Source organism: Canis lupus, chromosome 12 (genome assembly GCF_048164855.1).
Source record: "Canis lupus baileyi chromosome 12, mCanLup2.hap1, whole genome shotgun sequence".
Taxonomy (NCBI): Eukaryota; Metazoa; Chordata; class Mammalia; order Carnivora; family Canidae; genus Canis; species Canis lupus.
The window spans coordinates 12261597-12281744 of record NC_132849.1 but is presented as its reverse complement, the minus strand read 5'-3'; the positions used below and the strand labels follow the sequence as shown (position 1 = coordinate 12281744).

The 20148-nt window shown below is 41.2% G+C and overlaps 1 protein-coding gene across 4 annotated transcripts in view; it reads right to left on the bottom strand.

Moving 5' to 3' along the window:
• Window positions 1–20148, bottom strand: part of TSPAN2 (tetraspanin 2) — a 57288-nt gene that overhangs the window by 8528 nt on the left and 28612 nt on the right. For all 4 annotated transcript variants that reach the window (XM_072769663.1, XM_072769661.1, XM_072769660.1 and 1 more), the window contains exons 3-6: window positions 15220–15317; window positions 13843–13917; window positions 12266–12364; window positions 11080–11151 (exon numbers count right to left, since the gene is read on the bottom strand). In XM_072769663.1, the coding sequence (XP_072625764.1) occupies window positions 11080–11151; window positions 12266–12364; window positions 13843–13917; window positions 15220–15317 (344 nt within the window). The remainder of the gene's footprint in view (window positions 1–11079; window positions 11152–12265; window positions 12365–13842; window positions 13918–15219; window positions 15318–20148) is intronic.

Below are 20148 nucleotides of genomic sequence, written 5' to 3'. Positions count from 1 at the left end.
GACTTATTTTGCTTAGCATTAAACTCTCCAGCTCCATCCATGTCATTGCAAATGGGGACATTTCATTCTTTTCTATGGCTGAATAATATTCCATTGTGTGTGTGTGTGTGTGTGTATATATATGTGGATAGATATAGATATAGATATAGATATAGATATAGATATATCTCACATCTTTTTTTATCCATTCCTTAGTCCAATGGATACTTGGGCTACTTCCAAATTTTGACTATTGTCGATAATGCTGCTATAAACATCAGGGTGCATGTATCACTTTGAACTAGTATTCTTGTATTCCTTGGGTAAATACCCAGTAGTGAAATTGCTAGATCATAAGGTAGTTCTATTTTTAATTATGTGAGGAGCCTCCATACTGTTTGCACAGTGGTGTGACGGTTTGCATTCACACTAAGAATGCATGAGGGGTCCTTTCCCCCCACATCCTTACCAACACCTGTTCTTTCTTGTATTGTTAATTTTAGCCATTCTGAGAAATGTAAGGTGACAATTCATTGTAGTTTTGAATTGCATTCTCCTCATAAGGGATGTTGGGCATTTTTTCACATGCTTGTTGACTATCTGTATATCTTCTTTGGAGAAATGTCTGTTCATGTCTTCTGCCTATTTTTTAACTGGATTACTTGTTTTTTTGGGGGGTGTTGAGGCTTATAGGTTCTTTATATATTTTAGATACAAACCCTTTGTCAGATATGTCATTTGCAAATATCTTCTTCCATTGTGTAGGTTGCCTTTTAGTTTTGTTGATTGTTTCCTTCCCTGTGCAGAAGCTTTTTATTTTGATGAAATTCCAATTGTTTATTTTTGCTTTTGTTTCCCTTGCCTCAGGAGACATATCTAGAAACACGTTGCTATGGCCAATGTCAAAGAAGTTACTGCCTGTGTTCTCTTCTAGGATTTTTTATGGTTTCACGTCTCACATTTAGGTCTTTAATCCATTTTGAATTTATTTTCGTGTATGGTGTAAGAAGTGGTCCAATTTCATTCTTTTGCTTGTTGTCCAGTTTTCACAGCACCCATTGTTGAAGAGACTTTTTCTTTTATTTATTTATTCATTCATTAGAGAGAGAGGGAGAGAGAGAGGAGAGAGAGAGGAGAGAGAGAGAGGCAGAGACATGGGCAGAGGGAGAAGAAGGCTCCATGCAGGGAGCCTGATGTGGGACTCGATCCTTGGTCTCTAGGATCACACCCTGGGCTGAAGGCGGCGCTAAACCACTGAGCCACCCGGGCTGCCCGAAGAGACTTTTTCTCATTGGATATTCTTTACTGTTTTGCTGAAGATTAATTGGCTTTTTGGTTGTGGATTTATTTCTGGATTTTCTATTCTGTTCCATTGATTTATGTGTCTGTTTTTATGACAATACCATAGTGTTTTGATTACTGTAGCTTTGTAATATAGCTTGAAGTCCAGAATTGCGATGCCTCTAACTTTGCTTTTCTTTTTCAAGATTGCTTTAGTTATTCAGGGTCTTTTGTGGTTCCATAGAAATTTTAGGATTGTTTGTTCTAGTTCTGTCAAAAATGCTCTTGGTTATTTTGATAGAAATTACAGTAAATATGCATATTGCTTTGCACAGTATAGGCATTTTAACACTATTTGTTCTTCCAATCCATAGCATGGAATGCCACTCTACTTCTTTGTGTTGATTGTCTTTAATTTCTTCCATCAGTGTTTTATAGTTTTCAGAGCACAAATCTTTCACCTCTTTGGTTACATTTATTCCTAGGTATTTTATTATTTTGGGTGCAGTTATAAATGGGAGTTTTCTTAATTTCTCTTTCTGCTGCTTCACTATTGGTGTAGAGAAATGCAATAGATTTCTACTCATTGATTTTGTATCCTGAGACTTTACTGAATTTGTTTTTAGCAGTTTTTTTTTTTTTTTTTTTTTTTTTTGGTGGAGTCTTTAGGGTTTTTCTAATTCCTTAGAACCGCTTTTGTTGCATCCCAGAGGTTTTGAACCATTGTGGTTTCTTTTTCATTTGTTTCCTTGTACTTTTTAATTTCTGCTCTTATTTCCCAGTTAACCTTTTCATTGTTTAGTTGCATGTTACTTAGCTTCCATGTATTTGTGGCCTTTCCAATTTTTTTTCTTGTGGTTGACTTCTAGTTTCAAAGCATCGTGGTTAGAAAGATGCATGGTGTGACTTTGATTTTTGAATTTCTGGAGGCTTTGTCGTGGGCTAATATGTGATTTATTCTGGAGAATATTCTGTGTGCACTTACAGAATGTGTATTCTGCTGTTTTAGGATGAAACATTCTCTGACTCTATTTGTTAAGTCCATCTGGTCCAGTGTGTCTCTCAAAGCCATTGTTTCCTTGTTGATTTTCTGTTTAGATGACCTGCCCATTGATGTAATTGGGATATTAAAGTCCCCTACTATTATTGTATTATTTTTGATTAGTTCCTTTCAATTTGCTATTAACTGTTTTGTGTATTTGGGTGCTCTTACATTGTGTGCATAAATATTTACAGTTGCTAGATCCTTCCTGTTGGATTGTCCCATTTATTATTATATAGTGTCCTTCTTTGTCTCTTGTTATAGTCTTTGTTTTTAAAGTGTATTTTGGGGCAGCCCGGGTGGCTCAGCGGTTTAGTGTTGCCTTTGGCCCAGGGTGTGATCCTGGGGATCCTGGATCGAGTCTCGTGTCAGGCTCCCTGCATGGAGCCTGTTTCTCCCTCTGCCTGTGTCTCTGTCACTCTATCTATGTGTCTCTCATGAATAAATAAAAAATCTTTAAAAAAAATAAAAAAAATATTTTGTCCAATAGAAGTATTGGTACTCTGGCTTTCTTTTGACATCCATTTACATGATAGATGTTTCTCTATCCCTTCACTTTCAATCTGCATGTGTCTTTAGGTCTAAAATGAGTCTCATGTAGGCAGCATATAGATGGGACTTGTTTTTTATCTATTCTTCACCCTGTGTCTTTTGATGGAGCATTTATTGCATTTGCATTCAGAGTAATTATTAATAATTATATGTTTATTGTCATTTTATTATTTGTTTTGTGATTTCTTGTGAAGATTTTCTCTGATCCTTTCTTATCTTTCTCTCATGGCTTGCTGATTTTCTTTAGTGATATATTTGGCTTTCTTTCTCTTTATTCTTTGCATATTTATTAGTGGTTTTGATAGATGGTTGCCATTACGTTTGTATATAACCTCTTTTGCATGTAGCAGTCTATATTAAATTGATGGTTGTTAAAGTTTGAATGGATTGTTTTTTCCTTTCCTCCTCATACTTTATGTTATTATATTTCATATACTTCTTCTGTGAGTTCCTGGACTGATTTTTTTACAGAAATATTCATTTTAATTCCTTTTGTGTTTCTTACCTTTATACTGTCACTTTTGTTCTCTCTTTTCCACTCAAAGAGTCTCCTTCAATATTTCTTGCAGAGCTGGTTTAGTGGTCATGAACTCCTTTAACTTTTTTTCCCCAAGAAACTCCTTATCTCTTTTATTCTGAATGATAGAGTATTCTTCCTGGGTACAGTGTTCTTGGCTGAAGATTTTTCCCATTCAGCATGAAATATCATGCTCTTCTCTTCTGGCTTGGAAAGTTTCTGCTGAAAAATCTCCTGCTAGCTTTATGGGTTTTCGCTTGTACTGAATTCTTTTGTCTTTCTTTTAAATTTTTTTTCCTTATTGCTATATTTTGCCAATTTAATTATAAGATGTTTTGATTAATTACAAGATGTTTTGATGTGGAGCTGTTTTTGTTGATTTTTATGGGTGTCCTCTTAGAGCTAAATATCTGTTTCCTTCCCAAGATTAGGGAAGTTTTCTGCTATTATTTCTTCAAATGAATTTTCTGCCCCCTTTCTCTCTTCTTTTTCTTCTTCTTTTGGGACTCCTATAATATGAATGCTATTATGTTTGATAGAGTCATTGAGTTCCCTAAGTCTATTCTCATTTTGCATAATTCTTTTCTCTGTCTTTTGTTCAGCTTGATTATTTTCCATTATTCTGTCTTCTACGTCACTAATTCATTTCTCTGCTTCTTTCATCCTGCTATTCAAGAACATCAAGCATGTTTCTTATTTTGCTTATTGAGCTCTTTATCTCTGCTATATTATTCCTTGTCTCTGTGCTTAGGGTCTCACTTAAGCCTTCTACTTTTTGCTCAAGTCCAGTGAGTATTCATATGATCATTGCTTTAAATATGTTATCAAGCATATTACTTATATATGTTTTGCTTAGATCTCTGGCTATGGCTCTGTCCTGTTATTTCATTTGGGATAGATTTCTGTCTCCTCACATTGTCTGCCTCTCTGTGGTTGTTTCTGTGTTAAGAAAGTCAGCTGTGTTCTCTGCTCTTGAAACTGCTTTTTAATAAAAAGAGGTCCTGGCACTTCAGGAGAGTATCTTATGTGTGTTGCTTATGCCCTGTTATTTTGTCTGAGTAACTTTTCAAATATTTATAGGAAAAAATTTCACAGGTAAATACAAGCATAATAAAAGTAGCAGATTAATGACATAAAGAACAGTATAGAGATTAAAACACAAAAGCAGTAAAATCAATTATATCTATAAAAATCAGTCAAAGAATCCACAAAATAAAAGAATGTAAAGTGGGACATCATATAAAATGTGGAGGAAGAGGAGTAAAAATTTAGTACTTTTAGAATGGGTTCAAACTGAAGTGAGCACCAGCTTAATATAGACTGTATATGCATAAAATGTTGTATATGAGCCTAGTGGTAACCACAAATCAAAAACCTGTAATAATATACAAAAAATAAAGAGAAAGGAATCCAAGTAAATCATTAAGAAAATCATCAAATCACAAGGGAAGAGACCAAAAGAAAGAACAGAGATGACTTACAAACAACCATAAAACAAGTAACAAATTGGCAATAAGTACATACCTATCAGTAATGACTTTGATTGTAAATGAACTAAATGTTCCAATCAAAAGGGGACTGAATGGATAAAAAAAACAAGACCCATCTATATGTTGCCTAAAATAGACTCACTTCAGACTTAAAGACACATGCAGATTGAAAGAGAAGGGGTGGAAAAACCTTACCATGCAAATGGAAGCAAAAAAATAAATAAATTCTAGGCTAGCAATACTTATATTGGACAAAATTGACTTTAAAACAAAGACTATCATATAGGACAAAGGAAGATCACTTCATAATAATAAAGGGAACAATCCAACAAGAGGATATAACAATTGTAAATATGCATCTAATAAGGGAACACCTAAATTCATAAAGCAACTATTAACACACATAAAGGAAGAAACTGATAGTTTACAATAATCGTAGGGAGACTTTAACATCCGACTTACATCCATGGATAGATCATCCTGGCAGAAATCAACAAGGAAACAGTGGCTTTGAATGATACATTGGACCAGATGGACATAATAGATATATTCAGAACATTCCATCCAATAAGAATAGAATACACATTCTTTTCAAGTATATATGAAACATTCTCTAGAATCAGTCACATATCAGGCCCCAAAACACATCTCAATAAATTAAAAAAGATTGAAATCACATCATGCATATTTTTTGACCACAACAGTATGAAACTAGAAATCAATCACAAGAAAATATCTGGAAAGAACACAAATACATGGAGGCTAAATAACATGCTAGTCAACAATGAATGAGTCAACCAAGAAATCAAAGAGAAAATAAACAAAAATACATGGAGACAAATGAAAATGATTAGACAATGTTCCAGAATCTCTGGGATGCAGCAAAAGATGTTCTAAGAGCAAAGATTATAGCAATATATGCCTACCTCAAGAAGCAAGAAAAATCTCAAACAACTTAAACTTACACTGAAAGGAGCTAGAAAAAAGAAAAACTAAGCCCAGAGCCAGTGGAAGGAAGGAAATAATAAACATCAGAGCAGAAATAAATGAAACAGAGACTAAAAACACAGTAGAACAGATCAATGAAAACAGAAGCTGGTTCTTCCAAAAAATCAACAAAATTGATAAACCTTTAGTGAGACTCATTGAAAAAGAAAGAGAACTCAAAATCATAAACAAAGTAGAAGAAAAAACAACTGACAACTATAAAAACATGAAAGATTATAAGAGAATATTATAAAAAATCATAGGCCAACAAATTGGACAACCTAGAAGAAATGGATAAATTTCTAGAAACATGACCTCCTACAACTGAATCTGGAAGAAATGAAAAATTTGAACAGATTAAATACTAGCAATGAAATTGAATCAATAATTTAAAAGCTCCCAACGAACAAAAGTATAGGACCAGATGGCTTTTCAGGTGAATTCTATCACTTGTTTAAAGAAGAGTTAATCCATACCCTTTTCTTTTTCTGAAAGAGAGAGAGAGCCCGAATGAGTGGGGGGAAGGGTAGAGGGAAAGAGAGAAACTAAGAATCCTAAACAGTCTCTACACTCAGTGCAGAGCCTGATGTGGGGCTTGATCACAGGATCCTGAGATCATGACCTGAGCTGAAATCAGGAGTCAGATGCTTAATGAACTGAGCCACCCAGGCTCCCTGAGTTAACACCTATTCTAAACTATTCCAAAAAAGGAGAAGAGGAAGGAAAGCTTCTGAATTCATTCTATGAGATCAGCATTCACCTTTGTACCAAAACCAGGCAAAGACACTACAAAATAAGAGAACTACAGGCCAATGTCTCTGTTGAACAAAGATGTAAAAATCCTCCACAAAATACCAGGAAACCAAATCCAACAATATATTTAGAAAGATCATTCACCATGTTCAAGTGGGTTTGTTGTTGGTGTGCAAGGGTGGTTCAGTATTCATAAATCAATCAACTTGATACATCACATCACTAAGAGAGTTTTACCATAAGGTCACCTCAACAGATGCAGAAAAGCATTTGACAAGGTACAATATCCATTCATGATAAAAACCCTCAGCAAAGTACATTTAGAGGGAACATACCTCAACATAATAAAGGTCATATGTGACAAGCCCACAGCTAACATCATTCTCAATGGGAAAAAATTGAGAGCTTTTCCTCTATGATCAGGAACAAGATAAGGATATCCCATCTTACTACTCTTTTTCTTTTTTCCCACTCTTACCACTTTTATTAAACATGGTACTGGAAGTCCTAGCCACAGCAATCAGACAACAAAAAGAAATAAAAGGCATCTAAACTGGTAAGGAAGAAATAAAACTTTCACTACTTGTAGATGACATGATACTATATATTAAAAAAACCCTAAAGAGTCCACCAAAAAACTATTAGAATAGATAAATGAGTTCAGTAAGGTCACAGGATATAAAATCAGTATATAGAAATCTGTTGCATTTCTATACACTAATAATGAAATAGCAGAATGAGAAATTAAGAAAACAATCCTATTTATAATTGCACCCAAAATAATAAAATACTTAGGAATAAACTACCAAGGAGGTGAGAGATCTGTACTCTGAAAACTATAAAACATTGATGAAAGAAACTGAATATGACACAAAGACATTCCATGCTCATAGACTGGAAGAACAAATATTGTTAAAATGTCCATACAACTCAAAGCAATCTACACATTTAATGCAATCCCTATCAAAATACCAACAATATTTTGTACAGAATGGGAACAAATAATCCTAAAATTTCTTTAGAATCACAAAAGACTCCCAATAGCCAGAGCAATGTTGAGAAAGAAGAACAAAGCTGGAGAAAACCAATCCCAGATTTCAAGATACACTACAAAGTTGCAGTAATCAAAATAGTATGTCACGGCACAAAAAGAGACACATAGATCAATGGAACAGAATAGAGTCCAAAAATAAACCCACACTTTATGGTCAACTAATCTATAACAAAGAAGGCAAGAATACACAAGGGGAAAAAGATGATCTCTTCAATAAGTGGTACTGGGAAAACTGGACCACTTTTTTATTATATCATACACAAGAATAAACTCAAAATGGATTAAAGACCTAAATAGAAGCCCTGGAAAAATAAAACTCCTAGAAACATGAGCAGTAATCTCTTTGACACTGACTGTAGAATATTTTTCCAGATATGTTTCCTGAGGGATAAGAAACAAAAACAAAAATTAACTATTGGGACATCATGAAAATAAAAAAAAATTTGCACAGCAAAGGAAACAATTAACAAAACTAAAAGGCAACAAAATGAATAAATGATAAAATAAATAAATAAATTTTTATTCCTACTGAATGGGAGAAGATATTTACAAATGACAAAATAAGGGGTTAATATTCAAAATATCTAAAGAACTTATAAACTCAACACCAAAAAACCCCCAAATAATCCAATTAGAAAATGGGCAGAGAGGTTGAATAGACATTTCTCCAAAGAAGACAGCCAGATGATGAAAAGATGCTCAACATCACTCATCATCAGGGACATGCAAATGAAAACCACAATGTAATATCACTTCACACCAGTCAGAATGGCTGAAATAAAAACAAGAAACAAGGGTTGATGAGGATGTGAAGAAAAAGGACCCCTCATGCACTGTTGGTAGGAACATAAGCTGGTGCAGCCACTGTGGAGAACAGTATGGAGGCTCCTCAAATATTAAAAATAGAAATATGATATGATTCAACTATTCCACTACTGGGTATTTACTCAAAGAAAACGAAAAACACTAATTCAAAAAGATATATGTACTCGAAGTTCATTGCAGCATTATTTACAATAGCGAAGATATGGAAGCAGTCCAAATATCCACCGATAGATGAATGGATAAACCAGTGGTATATATACATAATGGAATGTAACTCAGCCATCAAAAGGAATGAAATCTTGCCATTGGCAACAACATGGATGGACCTAGAGGGTATAAACTAAGTGAAACAGAGAAACACAGTCAGAGAAAGACAAATGCCATATGCTTTCACTCATATATGAAATTTAAGAAATAAAACAGATGAGCAAAGGCAAGAAAAGACAAAAAACAGACTCTAATATAGAGAACACACTGTTGGTTGCCAGAGGGGAAGTGGGTAGGGGGATGGGTGAAATAGATAAAGGGGATTAAGGAGTGCACTTGTGATGAGCACTGAGTAATGTACAGATGTGTGAAATCATAATATACACCTGAAGTGAATTTAATACCATATGTTAATGGTACTTGAACAATAACAAAAAACAATCAAATGGGGAGGTCCTTCTGCAATCCTTCAAATTGCATGACCCCTGTTGGGTCTGTGGTGCTCCCTCTCATGGAGGCTCACTCATGTACTACAGTGTGGGGGTGCTGGCTCCCTTGTAGGTCTCTCCAATGGATGGTGAGAACTTTGAGGGCAGTGGCTGTGCCTTATTCATGTCCTCCAGGTCTCAGGGAGTCGATAAGCATTCAATGGACAACCCATGATACAAGCTAGACCTAGGATCTCATCAGTCTCTTCACAGCTATATGCTTAGAAGCATCCATGTCATTGTCCCCACATGCTCATATTTCCCTCTCTTATTTCCCACATTGAGTCTGTGCTTTCCTCAAGCCCTTCAGAACTGAAACTGCATAGCACACACCATTAATGATCCCCTAGGACCAAATACAACACATTATTTCCAGCCTTCATTTCTTTGTCTTCTTCCCAGCACTGAACTCCATGGACAACTATCTCCTCCTCCACTTCACTGTCTTCGGACTCTTCCCAACTCAATTCCTCCACAGACTTCTGGCTTCTTGTCCTCTGCTTACCTTTGTGACAAGTTTTTCAGCCCACCTCTACCTTGTTCTACACAATCTTCTTGGGCATTCCCTTCTATTCCTATGGCTTTAGCTACTACCACTATGCTGGGATTCTAACACCGATCTTCAGCTCAGATTACCTGTAAGTCCCAAAGGTACCCAAAGTGTAAACTTGACCAAAACTGACTCAGGATCTGCTCCTTTCCCTATATTCACCTCTCATGGGGAGCGGAGTCTCTACCCATCCTTTGTGCCTAAGCAGAAGTCTGAAGTCTTAACTTCCTCCTCCCTCCTCCCCACTCACATACAAGAGGTCTCCCAGGCCTGTTGATTCTACCACTGAACATCTCAGAATCCACTGCTCCCTCTCTCTTCCCACTGCTGGTGAACTTGCATTAGCTCCTCACATCTCTTTTATTTGTTTGTTTATTTTTTATTTATTTATCAAGAGACAGAGAGAGAAAGAGAGAGGCAGAGACACAGGCAGAGGGAGAAGCAGGCTCCCTGTGGGGAGCCCGGTGTGGGACTTGATCCCAGGACCTGGGATCATGCCCTAAGCCAAAGGCAGACGCTCAACCACTGAGCCCCTCAGGCGTCCCTCCTCAGCATCTCTTACCAGGGTGACCACAAGTGCCACCGAAATGGCTCCCTCCGTCACTCTCTGGCTTTCTCTTCTACCTGGCACACTCAGCAGCCTGACTATGGTTTCTACAATGCAAAACTGACCATGTCAATCGTCTGCTAAAAGCAACACCTTTCTCAAACTTCCAGGTGTAAAGTCACGCCTCTGTCTACCTCCCCAAGAATGTCTGGCACCATCTCCTCTGAACTCCTGGCTTCCCTGCCGTCCTGGAGTTCCTCACCGCCACACCTCTGTTCCCGCTGCCAGCTTGGCCTGGGATGACCGTCCTTTGTCAAAGCGCAGCCCATGGATTCCAACCTCCGTGAAGCTTTCCTAACACCACTGTGTCTCCACTGTACTCTGTACAGACATTACACACAGCACGTCTCCCTTGACTAGGGAGGCCACAAGGGGCAGAACCATGGTTTTCATCTTAGAGTGTTCAGAACCCAGCACAGTGCCTGACATACAGCACTTAATAAATGAAGCATTTATCAGCGACTTCCATGGAGAGATGTGGGGTGACATTCTCAGGGTGCACATCCTTGGCCCTGGCAAATTTAATTAATGCCATAGCATTTGTACCATCATGGGCAAGTCAGCATGCCATCATTTCCCAGGGGACCAGCATACTGGAACTCAGCATTGCTTCACTTAGTTTATATAGAATAAAGCTGAGGCAGAGAAGCCACCGGGAGAGGGCCTCTGAGAATCACACCTGTCACCCCACGGGCAAGAGCCATCTTACACTAGAGGTAGGATAGGAACCCTGGAAGAGAAGCTTACCTTGTGCCCCAGAAGCTCCTTTGGGCATGTGGGTTGGACCTGTTCAGAGCTTTCTTTTCCACAGCACTGAAACTAGAGAGTCAGAAAAGAGCTTTTAGGGCCCAGGAAGGGGAAGTAGGAGCTCCAAGTCTGGGCATCACTACTGAGGACTGGAGGACTGAGCAACCCAAAATGCCATTTCTAGAAAAAGAGAAGAGTCGCATACTCATGCTAGCAAAACACAAAGGACTTCTGTCAAGTTGTCTGAGTTTGAGGATGGGAAGTGACTCGAGGCAACCCAAACAAAGCAAGAAGCCAATTGATGATATCTGTGTAAATTGCTATTTTTTAGACAGGAATTGTGTCTTTAGGTTTTTTTGTTTGTTTTTCAGCCTGGGAGTCATTTAACCTGCTGAGTAGCTAATGTTTTATGAGCTTTAGGTAGGGCTGTTTAACTGAGGACAGGCTGGGACAGAGAGGAGAAGTGGTCATAGTAAATAAAGCCTGGGTGCTAAAATGTCAGGGCCTGAAGGCTGGCCAGCCAACAGGTGTCCTGCCTTGGGGCCAGCCCCTCAAAGACAAAGGACAAGGTGTGCTGCCTGGTGTCCTTGGGGCAGCTGAGGCTGAACAGGATCCAGGGTTGGCACCTTCCAGGACATTCCTGTGACAAACAAGAATGGAGCTACCTGAAAGCATATGGCCTAGGATTTCATAGCTACTTCTCTGCATCACAGGGGTTAAGAAATTGGGACGACTCCAGCCTGGCCCGTCTCCTGTGGAAGCCCCTCTTGGTTAACTATGTGTAGCTTTCAGCACTGCACTGACAGCACAATCCCACCAATGTACTAGGATACAGGGAGCATCGCTGTCTCTGCGGCCTTTCATTTTGTAATTGATTCTGTTACACCACAATGCCACCTTTTGAGAGAACTTGGTATTTATTTGGGCTGCTTTCTGGGTGTTCTTATTTGTGCTCTTTTGTCTCTCTGGGGGCACAATGCCTGATTTCTTCTTGTGAACTCTGTGTGCTAGGCCTCTTCTTCTAGGTTCTACACGTGATGCCAACTGTGGCTCCCATGAGGGCTGAAATACTGTGCTAAAGCTTGGCTTCATCAAATTTATTCTGATCTTTAATCCAGGTGATGAGAGAGAATCTGGTTAATGAATGATCTTTAGAAGGAATTAAGGAAGAATGAAAGTTACTTACTGTTGAGTGGAAGGTAATAAGAGTCCCATTTCCCCTTTCCTTGTCTTTCAGGTAATCATTATAAGCTTCTTCATACATGGTCTGAACATGTCGTATAGCCTGAAAACATACCAAGGGGACAGTGAGTGGGAAGTTTTAAATATTCTCCTTTCATTAAGGAAAATCCCCTATTCCTTACTCTTGGAAAATATAGTCCTTCCCTATGTTCATCTGTATTTTTTTTTATTTTTTAAAATTTATTTATTTATGATAGTCACACACACACAGAGAGAGAGGCAGAGACATAGGCAGAGGGAGAAGCAGGCTCCATGCACCGGAAGCCCGACGTGGGATTCGATCCCGGGTCTCCAGGATCGCGCCCTGGGCCAAAGGCAGGCGCCAAACCGCTGCGCCACCCAGGGATCCCTGTTCATCTGTATTTTAAGATAATTCTGCATATATGGGATGGATTATAGATTCTGGAATTTCTCGGATACTTTTGGAGATGGAAGGATAGACTAAGAATAACTTTCATAGCCTAGAAAAATTTTTTTTAGAGTGAAGCTTCTCAAACCTGAATGGTTTGAGGCCCATCAGCCCTACCCAGGAGATTCTCATGTACAACGAGTGGGGACTTAGGCATTCTTGGTACCACCCTGGTTAAAAGTACTCGAGTCTATTCATGACGTGGTTTGAAAGATGTTCATGACCAAGGAAAACTGGTTCAGCATACAAATATCATGAAACTCAGGGAATGCTTTTTCTGGTATAAAGGCATGTGATCTGACATCCATAGAGATCTCAAAAAGTCCAAAGATCCAATTCTTCCAACCTACAAATATAACCAGATACTTTAGCAATATCCCAGAGGAGGTGTTACTTATTCCACATGTTTACCATTTAAAAAAATCTATAATGAGTTCATAAACACAATATTGGTAGCACATGAATTTATGTGAAATACAGTAAATTAAGTTTCCTTCCTTCCTTCTTTTCACTCCCCTCTTTCCCACCGTGTGTCTTAACACAGTGTGTTCCTTCTAAAAAGGCCTCTTCCTCTGTGAGTTCTCCTGATAACCTATTTTAGACACCTATAGTTTGAGCACCAATTTAAATAAACTCTCACCAGCACGCAGCAGGCCAGGCTCTAGTCTTTGAGGGTAACGTGGCCTCTTTCCAGGCCAAGCCCGATGGACAAATGATAGTCTAACAAGGGATGAAAATGTGTGTTCCTCTCCATCCCTCTTTTTCATATATGCAATCTACTTGTTTTCCTGTTACAAATGGGATCATCTTAAACTAGAGATCCTTTTTTTTTTTAAACTAGAGATCCTTTAAAAAAAATCAGACACCTTTATAACTCTAGCGAAAGCTATGAATTACCTCCTCAGAAAAATGTGTGCACATATATGTATGCACACTTACACATACAACATATATAGGCCTGTATAATACTTTCAGGTTAAAAAGTTCTGTGTAAATGATATATGTGGGGGTTATTTAGTTTTTCAATATCATTGTGGGTGAAATATTCTCATAGCCTTTGCCATGAAGAAACACTTTAACCATCATAAAAAGTAATTGTAATTTCTACTTACTACACCCTTGCCTATAAAAGCAAATACTCCAGTGGTTACTTCAGCAGCAAATATCACCAGTAGGCAGGTAAAGAACTGCAGAGGAGAGAAAATACACATTTCATTAACTCAACGCCTTTTCAGTTTATTTGGCCTCTTTAATACTAGTTCCATTTGAAAAACATTAGGCAAGGTTATTCGTTTGCATTGATCTGGTAGGAAGCATTTACCCCCAACCCCCTGTAGTTTGTTTATTCTTTCATTTGCTCGTTAATTTATTCAGCAATTGTTCATCGAGCATCTACTCTGTACCAGGCACTGTCCTTGGCACTGGATATAGAGTGGTGAATAAGATATGACCCCAATGTCTGCTATCACAGACCTCCTATTAGAAAATGGGAAGTATGATAAATGAGAAAGGAATAAAAAAGTGAGTTAGATAATTCCAGGTAGTGATAAAGAAATCCCACTACTTTGAACAGTGCCTGGCACTTAGGCGCTCAATGAATTCTTGATGAACAAAAGAGATTTTATAAAGATTTAAAACAAGACTGGGAGATAGGGAGCGACTGGTTGGGCCTGGATTGGGGAAGGTGTGACCCACACTGTGTGGGCTGAGAGGCTTCTCTGGGGGGTGGGAATGGCGGGGAGGGGCATTCTCCTGGACCAATTTCTGTTCTGGTCTCTTGGGTCTACTCTGTGTTCAGTGATAAGCAACAGGGATGCTCGGCAACAGGGGAAAGACAGGTAGAAAGGAGGACTGTGGAGATGATTTAGAGATTTTATACAGCAAGAGGTCAGGAGGAGGAGCCACAGTTAAAAATCAGCAATTATGGTAAAGAGAGACTGCCCACCAAAATTGCTGTTTCTGACTCTTCACGGAGAAAGAAAATCTTTCTCTCTTCTGGCCCTTCTTCCTTCTCCTGTTTCTCTCAGGTCACTCTGCCATTGGATGTATAGCAGTAACCGAAATTCTTTTTTTTTTTTTTTTAAAGACAGAGGCTTCTTGTTAAAATAAACCACCAGAGGGGCGTTTGGTGAAGGTACTGATCTCCAAGAGCATTTTTTTTCTTGTAGTTAAGAGCACCTCCCTGCCTATAGGAACCTTAGCCACCTCACTGCGAAATAATTGTGATAGAATGATCATAATGACCCTATACAATTATTAGGCACTTTAACTCCCCAAACATCTTCACACTAATGACCTCATTTTTTTTTTCATACTTTCCATATGAGGCAGGGACAAAGACAATATTATTCTTAAGCGAGAAATGGAGAAATGGAGACTCAGGGAGAGGGAGTGAGTGCCAAGGTCTCCGTGGCCCTGAGGAACTGGCGCTGGAGGCCAGACCTCTGGCCCCCCCTCTGGGCCAGTTCCGCCCCGGACGCCCCACTTACGGATCCGAGCACACACTGCGACTCCCGCATGGCCCCGCAGCAGCCAAAGAAGCCCACGGCCATCATCAAGGCCCCCGCTCCGACCAGCACATACAGCCCTGTGGGGAGAGTCACAGGAGACACTGACCGCTCAGCCTACTCGCTGCCCCACCGCTCCAGGTGTCCCCACCCGGCACAGGCACCGTGTTGTGTCTGCTGCTGATAGTGTGTTACCCACGGGTGACCCTCGCTGAGTGCACCTGACTCAACCTGCAGAGGATCCCGAGAGGCAGGGGCTACCGTCGCCCCCGGTGAACAGAGAAAGCTGATACCTATGGGGGTGAAAGGACCCCTCACTGTCACTTGAGCGGCAAGGCTCCGAGAGCTCCCGTGTCCGACTGCCACACCTGATGCTCTTACTCACCTTGGCACGCCTCCCACAGGCCAGGCACTTTACCTTTCAGATTTCTGCCCCCCCTATAAAGTGGATAGTACTCTTCTTTGCATGAAAGTGATGCAGCAGGTCAGGTGTCTGCGCCAGAGCCGGGACATAAACCCGCTCCCCTCCAGGAGCCCCTTGGACTCTTGTGACACCCTGGACTTCATGACTATCTCCGTCATAACAGAGTCCTTGAGGACCAAGTGGGAGGGCAAAGGGCTGATGGTCTGCCCAGATGGGGAAGCAGGGACAGAGAGGGACAGAAGAGGGAGGCTTTGGTTAGGGACGGGGTTGGGAGGACACAGCAATAAAGCCATCACGTTTTGTGAGAATCAGACTTGAGAGGGCATTACCATGGACACTGAACACACCAGAGGTTGCAATGTTCCAAGAAAACAGCCAAGGAGAGAAGGCGACAAAGTGACACAGACCAAATACCATTACTAATACAATATTAGCTGCATTTATTATGGGCTGATTTTTTTTCTATGTACTGTTCTGAGCAACTGGCACAGATTTATTAATTTAATCTTCTTGAGGTAAGGTACCATTTTTATATCCATTTTCTAGAGAAACTAGGCCCCCAAAGTTTAAGCGATTTGCCCAAAATTGCTGGGATGAGCTGAGATGAAAATACCCATCTGCCTCTAAAGCCATCTCATCACCATCACCCTAAGGGGCACTGCCTCTCCAGCAGTAACAGCACCCTTAACCTGGGTGCTAATTTCCCTTACTGCTGAAGTCAGGCCATAGGAACTGTGGTTCTCACAGAGAAAGAAAAGGACAGATATGTTCTTGTTCTGAGAGAAATAAAGCCAAGCCCTTTCTTACTTCCTTTTCTGATCCTGAGATAAGTTAGAACACAATGTGACGCCTGGTACTTGGCTTGCTTGGAATAATGCTAATTGTCCCTATTTTATTTTTTGCATTTTATTCATGTGAGTCACCTGAAACCCCTCCCATTCGCAGAAAGGGTGGGGAGCCAGCGTTCCACCTCTGCGGGGAAAGCCTGCCCTCGGGGTACCTCTGCCTCCTCCAGGGGGGCCCTCTGGGGTGCTGCCGGTGGTTTGTGGGCAGATCTATCTAGTGCCTGGGGTGGCAGGCCAGGCTGCTGGGCTTCCTGCACCACCCAGGCTGTTCTCAGGGCTTCTGGGACGGGGAAGCCCTGCTGTATCCGCAGTCCCCTGGTAGGTATTTATTGCTTTCCTGCTCTGCCTACTTGGCCACTTCCTCCCCTTTCCTTTTTGGTGAAAACCAAAAGAATGATTTCATGTAGATTGGACGTAGTAATGAGAGAAATGATTCCGTATTAAAAACAGTGCTACTGTTAGCTCCACTGCCTAACACCTCATTGTTTTAAAAATTTTATTTCTCAGAGCTCTTTCATTGCCATCATCTCCCTGGTTTCTCCAACAACCCCCACAGGTAAGGCAAGTGTTCTGTTTCTGTTTTGCCAACGAGAGTCAGAGGGGCATGATGGCTGTAGGCAGGACACACAGGCCTGGAGACCTGATTCCCATCCTATTTCAAAGAGGCTGTGCAGGACCTTATTCAGTCCCCCCACAAAATGTCTCAGGGGTGGGCTGCCTTATTATATTAATTTCCCATTTAAAGTGTTTACAGTCTATAGATTCTGCTCAGAGCAACAGCCTAGGGACCCGGCCTGCCTGGATCCTTATCTAGCCTGGGTTCTAGCCACAGAGGAATTTACTGTGATATGACCTGGCTGGCTCCCTTCCATTTTCTGCTTTTGCGGGTGCTCTTATTTGTCTTTCTCTGAGGATCTGAGGTCCACTAACTAACCTTCTTCCTCCTATCTAAGATATGCTCGGCACAAGACAGAATTATTGACCAGACTGGCTGTCCGCCATTGTCATGTGTTTGCTTAGAGATACATGCTAGGAATACATTTCAGCAAACACCCATGGAGCCCCCATAGGGTTGGGCTCTCTCAAGGCCAGGCAAATGAGCACAGGGATGCACACACTGAGAAAGGGTGCCTGAGAGTCTGGAATGGAGGAAAGAAGGCAGCTCCTGAGGAGGTTAGGGTGTGGGGGACATAGGCACAGGGCCTGAGGAGGACACAATTGTTCCCCACTGCAGATAAGCTCACTCAGTCCCTTGGGCCACAATCTTTGTCCTTCTAGAATAACGATCTCCTCAAGAAAATCTGCTTATTTGTACTGTAGTCCATTCTTAGGCTATCAGAATCCTAGAGTTCAGAGGAAAAACATCCTTAAACTGACCTAGCAGCTCCAGTTCCTGAGGCCTCTCCCCAACAATCAAAAAGCTTTGTATCAACTCATTTAAAGTGGCTCCCCACCCCCGCCCGCCATGGGACTGGATGAGGCACGCTCATCAATTTCTGTGGCTTTTTGGTGGTAGATGGTTTTACATACCCAGCTAATAATCATTTTTCATCTGAGAATATTTTTCTCTGCCTCTGTACAACTCTCCCTCCCTTCCAGCTTGCCCTGGATGCACGTAATTATATATGTGTGTGTGCATATACATATACATATACATATACATATATGTATATATATATATTAAATATATATATATATATATATAATATTGTAAGGGACCTAGCTTCTGGGGAAGGTAAAGACTTGGGCTCTATGTAAATCGCAACAGTGATGGGTTAGTGCGTCTTGTTCTATGTAGCTTGACATGTCTTAGTCATGGAGTCATTCAGTACCAGAGTGACAACCACCACTTCCTGCCACTTTGGCCTACTCTGTGCTGCATCCACGTGTTGCACTTAATAGGCATCAGCTCGGAAACCTGCCACCTGAGAAGTATCAATGCTGTCAACTATTCTCTCATTCTGATGATGTGGCTCTAAACCACTCCTGTATCTGTCTCTCCTCATATCCCCCCATGTAATTAGGCTTCCTGTAGGCGGGCTCCTTCCATATTGAGGAACACAATAACCTACTTACATAGAAGAACAAAACCTACAGCAGATATCACACTTATGAGTTCTCTTCTGTTAAATCACCTCATGCCATGAGGTCAGTGGTATGTTAGTGTTCATATTCCACAACCGGGGAAACAGAGACACAGAGAAGTGAAGGCATTTACCTGAGATTGCACAGCTAGTGAGGGGCAAAGCTGGAGAGTCTGCTCCAAAATCCACACCCTGACTCCTCTGGTGCAATTCCAGCAGGAGCTCAGAGGAATGGGGACTCTCAGCTAAAAAGCTGTTCACTTTGCAATTATACATGCCAAGAGGATGCTCTTTCTTTTTCCTTGAGGAAAGTGCTTGAGGAATCTCTAACGGATGAGGTCTGGGTTTTCCTCTGAAAATACAGGGCTGGGAGCCAGATCTCTGGACTTGTCAACTGACCTTTAGGTGCGTCCTCTTAGAATTCCTTAGTTTTGTTATCTGCGATTTGGAAATAAGAACCTAACTTGTAAAAATGCTTTGGAGAAACCGTCTCAACCACGTAAGCTATAGCATGTCACTCTGCAGCCCCTACAACTCTCAGGTAAAACTGAAAAACAAGAAGTAAAACAGTATTATTGGAGTGAGTCAGAGTTCTGAAAACGGCAAGCCAGCTCCTCAGCATTCAGTTCTGAAACCCTTTCCTTCCACACAAGGTCCGGCTGCAATCAAACCCAGGCTCCCAGACCCTGCATTCAACACAGAGAGAAGGCTACAACCGTCAGCCTGTGACCCTGAGGAGCCACAGGGCTGCTATTTGTGTGCGCAGAAAGACCTGCCACCATCCTTGCTCACAGACAGGACTTCATGCGCCCCAGCACATGCCACCTGTCTGGGCTTCCAAGGCTGGAGGGGCCAGCTCCCCACTCAGCACTCCTACAAAGAGCCCCTGCCCTGTCACTCTAGGAGGCAGCCCTAGCTGGGGATTGCAGTAGGAAGTCGGAGGGGCTGGGGCGCCTGGGTGGCTTGGGCGGTTGAGGGTCTGCCTTTGGCTCAGGGCGTGATCCCGGGGTCCTGGAATCAAGTCCTGCATCAGGCTTCCTGTGTGGAGTCTGCTTCTCCCTCTGCCTGTGTCTCTGCCTCTCTCTGTGTCTCTTATGGATAAATAAATAAAATCCTTAAAAAAAAAAAAAAAAGGAAGTCAGAGGGGCAGGTTGATGGAGTTTGGATGACGAGAGGTAGGGGAGCTACCCCCAGGAGTTCACTGAGAGAGACTACAGCAGAGAGAGTGCAGGAAACCCCAAGTTGTCCAAGCAGGTCCTCTCTTGCTGGGCTCTCTATTTTCCCCATCAGCACCCCAGGGACACAGACAGCTTACATCAGCCTCCAGACCTTGCCCTGGTTCAGAGGACCCTGAGAAGGGGCAACAAGTGGCATTCTGATTGCCCTTACCCCCTGCCCTCAGTATCCCCAGCTCCTGCTCACCCTCAGGGATCAGTGCTGGATCTCTCCACCCTGGCGCCAGCTGTGATGTCAGGATGGGTCTTTATCACAAGAGGGAACCTCTCTCCATCATAAGGAGGAGGAAGCAAAGATCCCAGACAGGAAAGTATTCCCCCAG